The 17883-nt window shown below is 53.9% G+C and overlaps 1 protein-coding gene across 2 annotated transcripts; it reads left to right on the forward strand.

The window, feature by feature from the left end:
* Positions 1-1232: 1232 nt before the first annotated feature.
* LOC119049052 (arachidonate 12-lipoxygenase, 12R-type) lies at positions 1233-14185 on the forward strand. Of its 2 annotated transcripts, XM_037144973.2 has the most exons (16): positions 1233-1263; positions 1633-1730; positions 3424-3628; positions 7154-7235; positions 7350-7436; positions 7550-7672; positions 7985-8088; positions 8401-8573; positions 8804-8947; positions 10044-10247; positions 10489-10575; positions 10896-11065; positions 11336-11457; positions 13356-13456; positions 13609-13779; positions 13942-14185. In XM_037144973.2, exons 2-16 carry the CDS (start codon positions 1638-1640, stop codon positions 14119-14121), a joined length of 2046 nt encoding a protein of 681 aa, XP_037000868.2. In that variant the 5' UTR covers positions 1233-1263; positions 1633-1637; the 3' UTR covers positions 14122-14185. The 2 variants fall into 2 exon arrangements, with proteins under 2 accessions (XP_037000868.2, XP_037000867.2); XM_037144972.2 differs by lacking the exon at positions 1233-1263 and having other exon boundaries at positions 1477-1730.
* The last annotated feature ends 3698 nt before the right edge of the window (positions 14186-17883 follow it).

Raw genomic sequence — 17883 nt, forward strand, 5'->3', positions numbered from 1 at the left:
GGGCTCTGGTTTCTGTGTTCCTATCGCAGAAACTAGCTCCAATCCCACCCCCCTTTCCACTCCAGACTTTTCTCCATAGCACTTACTATCTAAAACTATAGCAAAGAAATTATTGTTTGCTTTTTCTTGTCTTTCTTTCCCAGCTTCAGTGTGCTCTGTGTGTATCTGCAGTGCCCAGAAGGGTAGCTGGAATGCTGTGTGTGCTCTTGAAACATCTCCTGAGTGACTGCAGGCGAGAAGGAATGAATGACCAGGTTCCCCACAAACCCAGTTCCCTTGGAGCCCAACCCTGACTCCAACCCTCTTCCTGGCTTCATTCTTTTTGTTTCTTTTTTGGTGGAGTGAGTACTTTATAAAATTGAGGGATAAAATAAATATAGTAAAATGCATATAGTGTATTTTATACCACCTAGATCAAAAAAGAACCTTTCTAGCTCTCTACTTGGCTCCCCATTGCAGAGCTACTCACTAGTCTGACTTCTACAGGAATCATTTGCTTTTGCCTGGTCTTGAACTTCATACCAATGGAATGATGGAGCACATACTCTTTCTGCCTGGCTACTTTTATGCAATATAATTTTTGTGAAATTCATTCACGTTATGGTTCATTCTTTGTTTTTAATTGCTGGGTAGAATTCTATGTTATGATTATACCACAAATTATATATCTATTCTTGAGCTTAGTACTTGTGCCCCAAATGTACTCCAACTGCCTTCTAGTTTTGTAGTCCACCCCAGCCTCTCCTCAGCTGATCCTGACCCAGCAGAAAGCAATGCCCACCCCCCCCCTCCAGCCCCTAATCCCTGATAATCTCTCCCTGGAGCCTCTCTGTGCTCTAGGGTCCCTGAACTCTAGTTTCAACACCCAACACCCTTCCTTTCATGGGCTCTGGACCCTGGGCAGAAGGGTGGGCTGGCCTTCCTGCTGAGGCCACCACCTGCTCCATTTCTCAGGGAGGAATGGCCGGGCAGCAGGCCAGCTGCACAGAGCTTGTGCTGCACCTTCTCCCTTAGTTCTCACCAACTGGGGGCTCCAGAACCAAAACAGATAACTGACCACCCAAGGCTCTGCTGAACAGGGGTGCCTAGCTCTGCAGTCGCATGGAGGCGGGCAGAAGGAAGGAGCTTATTAGGATGATAAAGATCTGGGGGCCCCGCCCAGACCCCTCCCCCAACTTCCCTGGGGCTGTGGCTCAGGCTGGACTGGCTCCCCCGCCCTGAAGTCTTCTTCATCCAAGGCATCTTCCACCCGCCCTCTCAGAGGTAGGCCAAGCGCCCTGCCTCCTCTTCCTCCCTGCCAGTTCCCAGAGGGCTTGTAGCCCAGACGCCTGCTCACCAGCCAGGAGCACGTCCTCACCGCAGCCTGCCTGGCTCCCATCCTAGCCACTGAGGGCAGCAGCTTCTCCAGGCTCTGGGCTGCTGGGGGGGGGGGCCAGTCATCCCTGCCTCACCTTGACACCTTGGGAGGCTGGCCCTTTCCACTCCTCTGTGCCTGGCTTCGACAGCCTGGCTTGGGCCCCTGTGCAGTACTCCACAGTGTTTGGGATTGAGCTCCCCCTTCTTCTGCCACCTGAAGAGCAGCCATGGCTACCTACAAAGTCAAGGTGGCCACTGGTGATGACTTCTTGTCAGGAACAATGGACTCCATCTCGCTGACCATCATAGGGACCCAAGGAGAGAGCCACAAGCAGCTGCTGAACCACTTTGGGAGGGACTTTGCAACTGGGGCGGTGAGTGTGTACGTGACTGTGTGTGTGTGTGCTGAATGTATGTGAGTGTGGTGTATGTGTGAGTGTGGTGTATGTGCATGTGACTGTGTGTAGTGTGTATGTGAGTGTGAGTGGTGTGTAGGTATTTGTGCATGGTATGTGTGAGTGTGGTGTATGTATGACATGCGTGAGTGTGTGGTATATGCGTGTATGTTTTTGTGAGCTTACACGTGTGGTATATGTGTGAATTTGTGGTGTGTATGTGTGAATGTGTGTGGTGTATGTGTGAGCGTGTATGGTGTATGTATATGTGAATGTGTGAGTGCAGTATGTGTATATGCATATATGTGTGTGAATGTATCTATAGTGTATGTGAGTATGTGAGTATGGTCTATGTATGTGTGAGTGTGTGAGTGTGTGAGCATGGTGTGTGTGCATATGTGTAAGTGTGGTCTATGTATGCGTGAATGTGTGGGGTGTGTATATGTGTGAGTGTAGTGTATGTATGTGTGTATCTGTGTGAATGTGTACTGTGGGTATGTGTGAGTGTGGTGTGTGGAATGTGAGTGAGTGTAGTGTAGGTATATATATGAGTGTATGCCTGCAGTGTACGTGTGAGTTGTGTGACTGTGTGTGAGTGTGAGTGTGTGCACGTGTGAGCATGTGTGAACATGTGAGCATGGTGTGTGTGTGTGTCTGGGGAGTGTAAGGAGGGATGGAGGTGTGCAGATGAGGGACACAGAGGAGAGGGTGGGGAACTCTGGGAGAGATCTGAAGGCAGTGGGGCTCTGGGGGTGCCTCCGGCTGCCCCTCACCGCAGACCGGCTGACAGCCTTCCCTGGTCTGTGGGCCGGCCTTCTTCCCTGGTCAGTCACCTCATCCCTTTTTGGTTATTCCTCATCTCTTTCCCCTCTCTCCCTCTTCCCACCACTCAACCCACATCACTCATCTCTCAACCCTCTCCTACTCCATTTATTGCTTCTTCTTTCTCATGCCTTTTCCACTCCTTCCCTCATCTTTTCCCATTTCCTCTCTCCCCCTCTCCCTCATTCCTCTCTCTCCTTTCTTACCCAGTCTCCCTAAGCTAAGATGCCTCATAACTGGCTCAAATTCACACTGCAGTCTCTGTGACTTCAGATGACACCAGACCAGCCTGTCCAGTGGTGGCCTGCCTACTCCATGATGAAAGGCACCATTTGCTGGGCCCCTGGCCCTCAGACCTGCTTCTGAGTCAGGTTCAGTAACCTGCTGCTATGTGACCTTAATAAGTCACCCTGTCTATGTGGCCATTTCTAAATCTCCACGTCTTCATTTATAAGTGGGAGAAAGGTCAGCTGGCTAGACCACTTCTGCCCATTCTAAGACTTGAATGAAGGGCTTAAGGGGTCCTGGACCTTATTTGGACCCCTTTATATAACAGCCCCTGGGGGTCGTATGGCTCATGTTGTCTCAGATGACTGGAGAGGTGGGCAAGAGGATGAGACCTCAGGAGCTGGGAGTAGAGAGAGGGAGGGTCTGGGTCCGGCCCTGGGTAGATGAGCCCATCAGGGGCAGTCAGGTTGGAGGGGTGGGAGGAGAGGCCAAAGATCAGGTCACCCTGGTCCAGGAAGGTGAGCATACCCCAGGGTGAGCAAGGTGAGGAGTTAGACCACTAGGAAACCTGGGACACCAAGGTTGAGACCCGCATGCTTAGCTGGCCCTGTGCCCTACCCAGGTGGATAAGTACACTGTCCGGTGCCAGCAGGACCTGGGGGAGCTCATCATCGTCCGCCTGCACAAGGACCCATACTCCTTCTATCCCAAGAACTCCTGGTACTGCAAATATGTACAGATCTGTGCACCCAATGGCCGCGTCTACCACTTCCCTGCCTACCAGTGGATGGATGGCTATGAGACCCTGTCTCTGCGGGAGGCTACAGGTAAGTTCTCAGCATCCCATCCCACGCCAGTAGGCCCCGTGCTCTAGCTACAGCACTCCAGCATGACCACTCCAGACTCCCACAGACTAGCCAGGTACCAGCCTCACAGAGACTCCTGGGAACTCTTGCCATGCTCACATATTCCTCTCCATCATCACTGCTGTGCTGGCCCAGCTTGGGCTACATGTACCTGAGGAACAGAGATGAATAAGGCGTGGCCTACCCTAAAGATCTCAGTCTAGAAGGTTCTGGCAAAAGACAAGAGTACTCTCTGTTACCTCTGCTGTTCTCCCCTCAACTCCTATGGGCTTCCCAGCCACTCTAAAAGTACAGGCCTCAGGATTCTGATAGGATGCCCTATTTATTCCAAATAGTGTGTAAAGCTTCTCCTAAAAGACTCCCTGGCACTCCAGTAAGGTTCTGTTACTACAACAGTTTACTCTAATCAGAAGTCTCAGTACTCAAACTGCTGTCTGTTTTTTCATTAAGAAAACTGTTAGCCCTGACTAGTGTGGCTCAGTTGGTTGGCCATTGTCCCACAGAGCAAAAGGTTGCAGGTTCAATTCCTTGTCAGGGCACATGCCTGGATTGCGGGTTCAGGCTCTGTATGGAGCTTGTACAAGAAGCAACCAACTGATGTTTCTTTCTCATGTTGATGTTTCTCTCCCTCTTTCTCCTTCCCTTCCCCTAGCTCTAAAAATAAATGAATAAAATCTTAAGAAAAAGAACTTTGTTAATTCAACAGTTCTCCATGGTGCTATAACAGGAGAACTTGTGCCTTGTCGTGATACCCCGGGTTTCTTTAAAAAAATTTTTTTTTATTTTAGAGAGAGGGGAGGGGAAGGAGAATGAGAGGGAGAGAAACATTGATGCGGTAGAGACACGCTGATCGGTTGCCCCTTGCACGCCCTGAACTCGGGACCTGACCTGCAACCCGGGCCTGTGCCTGCCTGTGCCTGACCAGGGAATTAACCGGCCGTGACCTTTCAGAGGCCACCTTTAGGAGGCCAGCACTTGATCCACTGACCCGCATCAGACAGAGCCCTGGTTTCTTTTCTTAAAAAAAAAAAAAGATTTTATTTATTTTTAGAGAGGGGGAGGGAGGGAAAAGAAAGGGAGAGAAACATTAATGTGTGGTTGCCTCTCATGTGTCCCCCCTTGGGGACCTGGCCTGTACCCAGGCATGTGCCCTGACTGGGAATCAAACCAGCAACCCGTTGGTTCACAGGCCAGCGCTCAATTCATTGAGCCACAGCAGCCAGGGCAGCCCTGCATTTCTTTTCTTTTCTTTTCAAGATTTTATTTATTTATTCTTAGACAGAGGGGGAGAGAGGGAGAAAGAGAGAGAGAGAGACATCAGTGTGTGGCCGCCTCTCATGCACCTCCCACTGGGGACCTGGCCTGCAACCCAAGCACGCGCCCCGATTGGGAATCGATCCAGCGACGCCTTGACTTGCAGACCCAATCCACTGAACCACACCAGCCAGGGCAGCCCTTCATTTCTTAATGAGCATTCCTTAGAGTGATGAGGTGTTCTATTGCTCCAAAGGACTCCTTATTACCCCAACGAGACATCTTATTTCTCTAACAGGATTCATCGCTTCTCCCAAAGGCCCCTTTAATCCAGCCCACAAGATTAGAAAACTCCACCCCACTTCTGTAGGGGGCCTCATTACTCATGCAGACTGTGGGGGTTTTCCTTGGGGGCCCAGCTGTTTCCCCAGTAGCTTGGTTGTTCCCATGGAGAAGACACATGATCTGAGTGTCTGCACTCCTTACATCCACCCCTTCCGGAGCCCTTGTCCAGTGTGTTGAGCCAGCTTCCTAATATGTGGCTGCTACACAGGGACTGCAGGCTTGTCCTCTTTTGTCCCCCTGGCTCCACCTCTGAGCTTTTGCTGGCCTTGAGGTGGGCGGGAGAGGAGGGCCCAGGGGCCTGGAACTCCATCCTCCCTACAGCTGACCACCCCTCTTTCATCTCTCATTTCCCTGTGGAGAGAGCCTTTTCCTGGGAGGAGGGCAACAGGGCCTGAGCTGGGGAAAGGAGAGCCAGGGGTAGAGAGAGGCAGGTTGGGGGAGGGTGAGAAAGCCAAAGGAAGGTGCTTACTGGGGATCTGAAGCATCTTCCCACAGTGATAGGTCTGAGTGACACGGAAGCGGGGGACAGGAAGGGTGACCCTAGGTGGCAGAGTAGGAATGGGGTTGGGTGGGGCAGCTGCCACACAACACCAGGGCAGGGAGACCTGAGTCACCTGCTGGGTTCTTGAAGGAGTGAGGCTCCCACTCTGGGGCTGCGCCTGAGCTGGGGCTCTGGGTTGCACAACTCCAGGGAGAGCGGCTCACCCAGAGCACAGTGTGAGCTGAGGCAGAGGGAGGAGAGAGAGGCTAACGAAGGGAGCCTTGAGGGAACACGATGAGACTTTAGCAATAGGCGCTTGTCAGCTTGGGACTACTAGCCGGGGGGCTGGATCTCAGCTCCACCGCACACTGACTGGATGTATTGGCTATACTTCTACATTCTTTTAAGCCTCAGTGTCCTCATCTGTAAAATGGAGCTAACAGCAGAACTTACTTCATAGGTTGATGTGAGCATTCAATGAGACAATCTCTAAAAGGAGCTTTTAAAAGGCTTAACAACTATTGGTGGTTGTTAGTGGTAGTGGCTGAGTGGAAGAAGACTGCCTTGGTTCGAATCTCAGCTCACTAATTTCTGTGTTACTGAAACTGGTTTTTCCCTGTAAAATGAGCATGATGATATTGTCCCTTAGCTGAAACTGTGGGGGCCAGAGATGTTTTGAAATTCGGATTTTATTTAGAAGGGATCTATAAATGTGATACACACACACTTCTTTATCATATCTCCAAATATCTTCTGCATATATGCACACACCATATGCTATGTGATATTTTCACCAGGGCACCCACTAATCAAATATACTAGTATCCTGTATTTCAGCAGCAAAAACTATGAATAGTTATACCAAGTGAGTTAAATGAGGACTGTCTATAGTCTCAGGAAAACTTTTGAGCAGCTTTTTCTGACCAAGGAATCTGTGCTTAACCTGTGGGAAAAACAAACCGGCCCGATCTGCACGGCTTGTTGGGCTCTGGAGTTGTGGCGAGTAGGCCGTGAGCACACAATGTTGGTCACCTGCCTTACAAGGTTGCTCTTGCGCAGGTTAAATTAATATAAAGAAAGTGTTTAGAAAGTGCCTGTACCTAGCAAGTGCTAAATAACTGTTACTATTGTCTCAGTGGGTCTGGAAGAGGGATGGCCCTGAGGCGACAGGGCCCCACTTGACAGGTAGAACAAGGGACAGGAGGGTGGTCTCTGACCTTTTATTTCAGTTTCGGGGAGGAGACACGCCCTCCCTCTCCCAGGGTAAAGCCTTCCCCATCCTTGACCATGGGTCCCCCACAACCAAGCTGGGAAGCAGAAGCTGAGTTCTGATTCCTGAAGTGGGAAGGGGCAAGCAGATACTGGGGGTCCGACCTTAAGCCCCCCTCCCTTTGGTTTCCCTACAGGAAAGACAAGAGCAGACGACACGCTCCCAATCCTTCTGGAGCATCGACAGGAGGAGATCAGAGCCAAGCAGGACTTTTACCAGTGAGGGGAGCGTGGCAGGGGCTGTGGGAGGTCAGGGGCCAGTGATGGCTTTGCCCTCTGTTCCTGGAATGGCGCACAGACATCAGGGCTCACTATCTCAGCTTCTCTTTGCAGCTGGAGGGTCTTCGTCCCTGGCCTGCCCAACTACGTGGACATCCCCAGTTACCGCCCTCCGGTCCGGAGAAACCCCAACCGGCCTGAGTAAGGACCCGAGGCTGCCCTGGGGCCCTTCTATGGTGGACTTCCGGGCTCTGTCCCTTCCTCAAACCCTGGATCCCAGGTGTCCTGCCCCAGACCAGCACTCCTTCCTGCAGGTGGAATGGCTATATCCCTGGATTCCCAATTCTCATCAACATTAAGGCCACCAGGTTCCTGAACTCAAATCTGCGCTTCTCCTTCATCAAGACAGCCTCCTTCTTCACTCGCCTGGCGCCCATGTGAGTGTGCGGGGAGAGTGGGGGAGGGGCTATGCAAAGACGGCCCCTCTCCCTCTGCTCCATATCCACCTCCACCACAGCCCCAAAGGTTAGACTGGCCAGGAAGGCAGAGGTATCTGGTAAGACAGGCCAGATGAGACAGCGACCTAGAAGACCTTGGGATATGGACCCAGGGACCCTGAGACCTAGAGATACGGAAAACAGAGATTTGAGACCTAGAGAGCTAGCTGGGCTGCGGCAGCCCCGACCCTTTTCCCGGCCGGCGCTTGGCAGCCTCTCTTATGGCTTTCCCTTCGAATCCCGCCTTCTAAGGTCACTGAAGCTCAAAGTCCAAGGCCTGCTGGACTGCAAACAGCCGTGGAAGAGACTGAAGGACATTAAGAAAGTTTTCCCTTTCTACAAGACTGTCATCTCCGGTATGGGGTGGGGCATTCTGAATGGAACACAGGGAGTCTAGTGATGTCTAGTGGAAGAAACTCACGGACTCGTCCGGGAGGCAGGACCCACAGGCAGCGGGGTGGGAGGAGCCGCGCTGTGGGTGGGCGCGCCCTCTGGTGTCTTCTTGGGAAACTTCGCCCTGGGCCGCTCCCGCAGCTTAGGGCTGGCTGCGGCCTAGGGCTTAGGTTTCCTCTCCGGTGTCCGTTGCCTTCCTCTGTCCTGGGCCTTGGCCCCGTGGCTCTCTGTCCCTGACGCGGACCGGGCGTGACGCTCCCGCGCCATCCCACCAGAATACGTTGCTGAGCACTGGACAGAGGACAGCTTCTTTGGGTACCAGTACCTCAATGGCCTGAACCCAGGCTTGATCCGCCGCTGCATGCAGATTCCAGACAAGTTCCCCGTCACAGATGACATGGTGGCCCCGTTCCTGGGAGAAGGAACATGCCTGCAAGCGGAGCTGGAGGTGAGGCCTGGTTTGGCAGAGACCTCTCACAGCCTTCTGGCCTCCCTCCCTCCCTGGCACCCCCTCTCTCCCCACGTTCCTGGCAGAGTACCTTGCCCCCAGCCCTGTCCTGCAGGCACCCCCACTTAGCCCCCCTGCATCTGGGGGGCCAGGGCACTCTGTACCCAAGGTGTGGGTCATGGGTGCCCCGTGTTGGTGCTATCTGCTCACCCATGGCGGCTCCCTTCCAGAAGGGGAACATTTACCTGGCGGACTACAGGATCTTGGAGGGCATCCCCACCACTGAGCTCAATGGCCGGAAACAGCACAACTGCGCCCCTCTCTGCCTGCTGCATTTTGGACCAGAAGGGAACATGATGCCCATCGCCATCCAGGTGCCTGGGGCACAGGCCACACCGCTGTGTGAGCATGTTGCCTGTGTGCAAGCTAATATATGTGCATAAATGTGTGTGTGCCTGAGTGTGTGGGCCTGTGTGTGTACTTGTATGCCCCTATGTGAGTGTGTGGTGAATGGGTCAGCCTCTGTGTGTGTGTTTGTGAACCTTATGCCCCTGTGTGCTACCTATTTGTGAGGGTTTGTGCCTGTGTGAGTGTGTGCCTCTGTGTGTAAGCTTGTGTGTGCCTGTGAGTGTATGTTCCTTTGTGTGCATCTGAGACTGTACCTATGTTTATGTATATACCTGTCTGGGTGGGGGCTGGTGGTGAGCCTGGTGTGTGGCCCTGGCTGTAGGCCTTTGGCTAAGTCTCTGTGTACATCTGTGTGCTGCCCCTGTGTGCCACCCATGCATGGACTTGGGCTCCTGCTGGAGCCCAAGGATCTGAGTAAGGACCTGAGGCTGCTCTGGGGCCCTCCCATGGTGGACCTCCAGGCTCTGTCCCTTCCTCAAGCCCTGGGCCCCAGGTGTCCTGCCCCAGACAGGACAGTGTGCACGCTATGTATGCGCATGGCAGTGCTGAGCTAATCAGACTTAGCCACTGCCTGGAGCATCTGGCCTGGCAGAAGATGGAACAGAGGTGCTTCCTTCCCAGAGGTCCTCACTAGAGTCATGTCTACATTGGGAAAAGTCACCCCTCTGGGGGGCATCAGTCAAGTTCCGATGCTCCTGGCTCGTCAGTGGAACAGTTTAGGCTAGATTTAAGTGATCCCCTACCCTCAGAGGGTTGGGTATCCTTGTGCGGTGCCTGACCTGCACTGATGAATGTGGAGGCGTCATGTGAGTTGGCTCTTGGAGAACCAGTGGGAGCTGCTAGGTAGAGAAAGGGATAGGGGAAGGTATTACAGGCAGTGAGAACAGCAAGAGCAAATGTTAGGGGGGAGGAAAGGCCTTGGCGTGCTCAGGGGAACAGAGGGCCTGGAGTATAGGGGGTAGAGGTTTTACCTCCTCAGATCCCCCTGAGTCTCCCTCCTGGCAACCCCTGTGTGTGTAGGTCTCTGCTGCCATCTAACTCTCCCACCTTCCCCACTCCCAGCTCAGCCAGACCCCTGGACCCAGTAGTCCCATCTTCCTGCCCAGTGACTCTGAGTGGGACTGGTTGCTGGCCAAGACATGGGTGCGCAACGCTGAGTTCTACTGCCACGAGAGCATCTCCCACCTGCTGGGGACCCACCTCATTGCTGAGGCCTTCTGCCTGGCTATGCTGAGGCAGCTTCCCATGTGCCATCCCCTCTACAAGGTATGGGCTTGGATGAGGGACCTTCGTGAAGCATCGCTGCCCTCATCTGGCCTCAGAAAGCCGCCTGAGGCCAGAGGGATTCTGGTTAGACTAGGGGAGGCAATTGGGGACCCACAAGACAGGGCTCCTGGTGGGGACTTCCCAAAATGAGGGGGTCTGATGTTGCAGAAGTAGGGGTGCCGGGGGTCCTCCGGGGGATAACTTCAGTTCTCTCCCCTCGTCCTCCTTCTCCGTCTCACAGCTCCTGATCCCGCACACCCGATACACCGTCCAGATCAACAGCATCGGGCGGGCCCTCATCCTCAATGAGGGGGGCCTGTCTGCCAGGGTGAGACTGCTGCCTCCAGCACCAGCGAGATGTTTACTTTCCTTCTGGCCTTTGCAGTTAGACTAATAGCAGGATTTCCCACTCGCCTTTAGTTCATGAAGGAGCATGGAGAGAGGGCACTGGTTAAAGTGGGTGCAGCACCCACAAAGGCGCAGAGGCAAGGGCTAGTCGTGCTGGCGGGAGTGTGAGGATCCCCGGGTGGGGCAGGCTTGGTGAGGGGTTAGAGGAGCACTTGCAGACTGGGTGTGGGGCGGGTGTGAGCTTCATTAGGGTGGACTCGAGGGACCCTCCGGCTTCAGAGTCTGCTTCCTTCCTGACAGGGCACGGGTCTGGGCCTGGAGGGCATTGCTGAGTTGATGGTGCGGGCTCTGTCGGAGATAACCTACGACAGCATCTACCCCCCCAACGACTTCATGGAGCGCGGGGTTCAGGACCTGCCGGGATATTACTACCGTGATGACTGCTTGGCGGTGTGGGACGCAATGGAGAGGTTAAGATTGGCACAACTGTGGGTAGCACTCAGGGCGGACACCCTGAGGTGTTGGAGGGCAGCCTTACAGTACTTGAGCTTGTCTGAGCTTGGGTCTGGTGCCATCTTCTGACTTCCACAAGCTTCACTCGCCATTTCTGCCCCACAAAGCACCTGCCCACCCACAGGCCTAGGGCAGCTCTGGGGCCAGGGCATCCTGGGAAAGGTGGGAACAGAGCAGCTGGGGAGGGCAGGAGGAGGGTCCAAACTGAGGCCCTGCCCCCTGGTCAGATATGTGACGGAGATCATCACCTACTACTACCCGTGTGACGCAGCTGTGGAGGGTGACTCGGAATTGCAGTCCTGGGTGCAGGAGATATTCAAGGAGTGCCTACTAGGGCGTAAGAGCTCAGGTATGAGCTTGGGCACCTCAGCATTCAGCTGGGGTCCAGGGCTTTGGGGTGGGCCCACCTGGGCTGGGCTGGAGCATGTCTCATCGGGGGCTGTAGGAAGCCAAATCACTGCCCCAGAATTTTGACAGGGCCCTTTCCTGACCTTTGGAGCAGCAGCATCTTGAAGGGGTTGGGGAAGAAAGCATGGCCGGGCACTGGTTCCTGTCTGAGTTCAGGGGCTGTGGGTCATCCCAGACCCCACCCAGAAACAAACCTTTGTGGACTGAGAACTGGGGCATGAGGTAGACAGGGAGGGGCAGAGTGTGCTCCAAGCTGGGGAGCTGGTGGGGGGCTGGCAGGCTCCAGGAGGGGGAGAGCATTCGAAGTCATGCCACTGGGCACCCACTCAGCAAGCATGTGTGATGTGACAAGCGCTGTGCCGGTTATTGAGGAGACGAAAGGGAATGAGAGAGGTGAAGATGCTGCCTCAGGGAGTTCACAGTCTGGCAGGGGCGGCCTGCTCACGCAAGAGCAGGGCTCACTGCAGTTCGGTGGAGGGGATAGAAGCCCAGGGGACCACCTAACGCAGTTTGGGGAGGGGCAGTGGGTAGAGAGTGGGGTGAGTAGCAGCAAGCTAAGATCCAGCTGAGATCTAACATCTTAGCTAAAAGCTAGCTAAGCTCTACCAGATGGGGAGGTTAGCTGTGAGATGACAGGGGTGAGGTTAGAGAGTCCTGGGAGCTGCTGACTGGAGGGAGAATGGGGGTGGGCAGGCTGCTGGTGGGGCTAAGGTGGAGGTCATGAGCTGGGGCCAGGTCTCACAGCATGGTTAAGGAGTTTGGAATTACTCAGCACCAGAGGGAGCCCCGGCAGGCTTTGCAAGGAGATCAGATTTGTGCGTTAGAATACCGGGCTGCACGGACAGTTGGGAGATAGTTTGTGAGCTGCTTTGGTGTCCAGGGGGGAGATGGCAGGGACCTGGCTAGGGTGGGGGCTGTGGAGACACTGAGAATTCTAGAGGGAGTGGGGAAATAGAAATGACAGGACTTGGTGATTAGTTTGGGTTTGGCAGTGGGAGATGGGTGATGGGGGGGGGGGGTGCCAAGAGTGACTCTCAAGTTCAGAGCTTTTGAAACAGGGTGGATGGTGGCCTCATTTCTTGAGCTGAGGGCATAGAGAAAGGAGGGGTTGAGGGAAGAAGATGACTGGTCTGGTTTGAATATGTCAGGGCTTTTGGAATCTGGGGTCACCATGGTAACTAGGGCTGCTGCTTAGGTGGAACAACAGGGAAGAGAAGCAAGAAGCTTGATTAGGTACAAGACTAAGAGGCTGGTATAGCTCAGTGGATTGAGCAGGGTTTGATTTCGGGTCAGGGCACGTGCCTGGATTGTGGCCCTGCCTTTCTTTCTCCTTCCCTTTCTTTCTCCTTCCCTTCCCCTCTCTCTCCCTCTTAAAAAAAAAAAAAAGAACAAAATCTTAAAAAAAAAAAAGACTAAGAGTCAGGCTACTGAGAAATCTCTCTGGAGTGAGCAGCGTCTCTCTCAGAAGAAGGGTGTGCATGGTGGGAGCGGATGAAGAGCTGCAGTCAGGGAAGGAGAGCAGGATTCTTCCAGAGCCTTTCCTCCCTGAGACCTGGGCCCAGGGAGCCCCCTGAAGGTAGCTGGAGGAGAGAACAGAGGGCCCATCTCAGGCAGGTGCCTGGAGCAGGCCTGGAGGACATCTGGCCCTCTCACCAAGGCAGTTTGAACTCGGGGTGTGGGGTTGTGGCTACAGGAGGGCCAAGTAGGCAAGACAAGGGCAGGGACGTGGCCGGTTGGTGTTGGCAGGACACAGGCTGAGCAGGGCTTGGTCGTGCCCTCTACCGGCCAGTCAGGACCGGGGCTGGACTGAGTCTGCCTGGGCATTTCCTCTCTCCTCAGGCTTCCCCACGTGTTTGCGAACGGTGCCTGAGCTGATCCGATATATCACCATCATCATCTACGTCTGCTCCGCCAAGCACGCAGCTGTCAACACAGGGCAGGTACCTGTGCTTACCAGTCCCAGGCCCAGCCCCAGCCCCAAGCTCAGACCCAACTCTAGTTGGCCCTGACCTGTCTCAGTCCGAGTCCGCTTTAAGCTGGAGAGTCCCTGGGTGCTCTCTGACCCAGGACACCTGCTGTCCTCTACCCCCAGCTGGAGTATACCTCCTGGATGCCCAACTTCCCATCATCCATGCGGAACCCACCGATGCAGGCCAAGGGGCTGACCACTCTGGAGACCTACTTGGACACGTTACCAGATGTGAGGACTACGTGCATCATCCTGTTGCTGCTCTGGACACTCAGCCGGGAGCCCGACGACAAGGTGCCCTGGAGCCTCTGGGTGCAGGTCGGGGTGGAGCATAGTCAGGGGGTTGGGAGCTTGGGGGTGGGCCAAGACAAGAGGGGTGTGTGATGTGTCAAGGGAGGAAGATGGAGAGGGGAAGGGAGGAGGAGTGGGGTCCAGCTACTCATTCCGTGCCCACAGCGGCCCCTGGGCCACTTCCCCGACATCCACTTCGTGGAGGAGGTCCCGCGCCAGAGCATGGAGACCTTCCGCCAGCGCCTTGACCAGATCTCGCGCAACATCCGCCAGCGCAACAAGAGCCTCACTATCCCCTACTACTACCTGGACCCCGTGTTAATTGAGAACAGCATTTCTATTTAGGACATCTCTTTTTACCTAGCTTCTCCCCGCCCTGTGCCCGACTATTAAAAAAACAAAAAACAAAAAACCCCACAAAACTTCAAACACAGGCCCTGGATCTGTCCTTGACAGCAGCCATTTATGGACCAGAGGTGGGAGGTGGGAGTGGGTTGGGGGAGGGGAGGGGAGGGCTGGTGCTGCGCTTGCATGGGGATACTGTTCACAGCAGGGTCCAGGTAGGCAGGCGTAGGGCCAGGCCCCAGTTCTGCTCCCCGGTATCCCTCCAGATAAGTAAGAGCCAGGTGACTCTTGTGAGAGGTGATTTCCTGCTGTCCTGCCTCCGTGAAGAGTTTATGCAGGTAGATGCCCAGGTGCCACTGGGGGATGGCAGGACAGAGAGCTGGGACCTCTGCTCCATGATGCTGCAGCCTCATCTTTCAACCCAAAGCAATTCTGGTACATCTTAAGTCCCCTGGCTTAGGCACTAAGACCACCAACCACCCCAGCCCACCAGAAATTCCACTCAACAACGCAGACCACTACCCAAGCCCCATCCACCTAGGAACTTAGACCACCCAAGACCTGCCCAACTTGAAACACAAACCCCTCAGCCAGCTAGGCAAAAGACTGCCCTGAATCCACAAGCCCCTCTAAGCTCCTTCTACTGGGAGCCCATGCTACCCTAAGGCACACTCAGAAACCATGTCTCTGCAGGCACTTCCCTTGAAGGGGACCAGGCTGCTAAGTGCCCCTCCAAGTAACCCGTTGTTCCCAGACCCTGTCCTCACCTCATCCACTCTCCTGGAACCTGAGACACCACCCCTCCCCACCCTGGGCCTTGCTTTCACTGTCCTTGGTTTCATCTTTGATACCCCAGAAGAGCACGGGGCCATGGCAAGTGGCATTGACCTCAGGGAGTGAGGATCTGTCCCCATGGTGGTGGAAATATTGGGCATCCAGGCCCTGAATGCAAACTGAATCCCCACGCTCAGTAAGCACAGGGCTGCCAGTGCTACTGTTGGGTCTGCTCCTCCTGTCACCCTGCTTGTCCCCCAGCTCTGGCCCTGGCTCACCCGGCTGCTGTTGATGGCAGCATGTTGGGCTGAGCAGGTGGTCATGGTGAAATACTCGGTGAGGCCAGTGCAGCTGTCTGGGGCACAAAGGAGCCCTAGATGGGGATGGGTGAAGAGAATGGAGCTGAAACCCAAGGGCTGCTGCCCTGGGCTTGTGGGGTCTGGAGGAGGGAAGACTGGGACGGGCATCTCACCAGAGCTCACATGGCTTAGAAAGCCCTCCTGGAGGATCTCGCTGACTCAGGCCTGCTGCTCCGAGTCCCTGCTCAACTGCACTGTCCTCTGGGTAGTAGATGCCAACGATATTGGACACAAAGCTGGGGATCCAGGGATCCGCGGGCGACTCACAGTGGAGAGGCTATGCAGCCCATGGAACATGAGGAAAGGTGCTGAGACCAGTTGTCCACAAAGGAGGAAACTGAGGCCAGAGAACGGAGATGGCCAACCACACATTTTATAAACCACTGAGCTGAGCCTCAAACCTGGAGGCTTCATCTCCACCAGGCAGCGCCTGGGACCCGAAGTTGGTTTGCAGATAAGTTTTGATCGGCTGTCAAGGTTTTTCATTTGTTCCTTTTTCAAGTTGAATCAATAGCCAATATTTTAAAATTAGAAAATATTTCATTTCTCTTGAATAATCTAAAGATCTGGCTATAGTCATAGCTGAATCCCCATCATCCCCATCAGACAAACACGAGTTCTCCACTAGCCACTCTCCTGCCCACAGCAGCAGGCATTTGCATCCCAACTTTTTGAGCTTGATCAGGCCACAGGGAAGGATTAAACAGCAGCTGCCTGCCCCCTTTCTGGTGTTGCAATTGGCAGACGGGGTCCATCTTCCCCATTGGTTCCCAAAGGGCAGAGATGGGATCCACCCCCAGCCATGGTAGGGCTAGGGCAGGATATGTGGATCCATTACTAACAAGGGCTTTTTTTTTTTTTTTTTTGATCTCTTACAGAGAGGGGAAGGGAGGGAGAAAGAGAAGGAGAGAAACACTGAAGTGAGAGGTACATGGATCAGTTGCTTCTTGTATTCCTCCAACTGGGGACCCGGCGTGAAGCCCAGGCATGTCCTGATGGAATCAAAACAACAGCCTTTCCATTTGCAGGCCAGCACTCAATCCACTGAGCCACACCAGCCAGGGTCTAAGAAGGGTTTTGATGCAGGCAGCTCCAGCTATGAGTGTGGGGGTGTCCCTGAGGTCTTCAAGGGGAGTATAGCATGAACTGCTCTTGAGGAGGGGGCAGTGGTTAGATAAGGAGAAAGGGGTGCCTGGCCTCCCTAGGTTCAGTGTATGCTGAGGAAGAAAATGGAATCGGGGTGGCAGATTCTAGAAGGGCTGAGATGCCACAGTAAACACTGTAGTCCATGTGGTAAACCTTGAAGAATAAGACTCATGAGCACTGCTGCCAGAAATCCTAGGGCCTGAGAAAGGTTGTTTTACAGGTTAATGGCAGGAGACTGGGACACACATCTTGGAGATGGGGAGGCCAGGCATATAGAACAGCTGGCTGGTGGGATGGAGGCCAGAGGGACATCCCAAGGAGGTCAAGGAAGATTTAGAAGGAAAACTCGGAAAATTTATGGGGTGAATATTAATAATAGCTAGTGTTCAGAGAGCACTTCCTACTCACCCGAGGGTTATTTGCAGGGATTTACACTTAATCCTAATTATAACCCATGAGGTAGGTGTTATTATTATTCTTGTTTCCAGATAAAGAAACAGACACAGAAGTTAAGTGACTTGCCCAAGGTCACACAGCCTGGAGGCAAGAACAGAGGGCAGGAAGGGGCTTTGAGACAGCCATGTGTTTGGGCAGAAGGTGGACACTACAGACCCTCTGGCTTGCCACAGCCTGCTTGCCCTCCTTCACATCCCAGACCTGACGTGGGTGATTTGGGGATAATGGAGGTGCTTTGGATCTCTCCACACTTGTCCAGAGGTGATGTTCCTGAAGGAAGAAAGACAGAGTGGTGCAGGCTGGGAAGGAAACAAGGTGCAGCAAGGGGGATGTCAGGTGGGGCAGGCAGGTTCATGGGAAGAGAGGGCAAAATTTCTTGTTGACTTTTTTGGTGACTGCGTAGCACAGGTTGGGATCAAAGCTCCTTGAGGATCTTCACATCCGGGCAGCGGGACATCCCCGGAAGGAGCACTCGGCTGTAAAGGGCAGAGATGGGGATAGGAATGAGGTGCTGTCGATTGGAGAAAGGGTAACTGGGCTGGGTGTGCAGGAGGGATTCAGGACTGGGAGCTTATAGGGGAGGGGGGCAGTGCTAAGGCTTGAGGCTCCTCACACGTGTTCTTTTTTTTTTTTTTAAGATTTCATTTATTTATCTTTAGAGGGGAAGGAAAGAAAAGAGGGAGAGAAACATCAATGTATGGTTGCCTTTTGTGTGTCCCCTGCTGGGAACTGGCCTGCAACCCAGGCATGTGCCCTAACTGGGAATCGACGCGCGATTGTCTGGTTCGCAGGCCCGCGCTCAATCCACTGAGCTACACCAGCCAGGGTTACACATGTTCTTTTTTATCACATTTGAGGCTCTCCTGACCTCAGCACACAGGAGCAAGGAACTCTTTATTTTTTTTCCAGAATATTAGGAAGCAGGGACTCTGGGGACCACCAGCCACCAGACTCCCTTTGCTGCTCACTCGTATTTCTGCAGCTTCTCCACACCCTCTGCCTGACACTGGGTGCAGAGCAGAAGGTG

Source organism: Artibeus jamaicensis, unplaced genomic scaffold (genome assembly GCF_021234435.1).
Source record: "Artibeus jamaicensis isolate MK-2021 breed Jamaican fruit bat unplaced genomic scaffold, CSHL_Jam_final contig_781, whole genome shotgun sequence".
Lineage (NCBI taxonomy): Eukaryota > Metazoa > Chordata > Mammalia > Chiroptera > Phyllostomidae > Artibeus > Artibeus jamaicensis.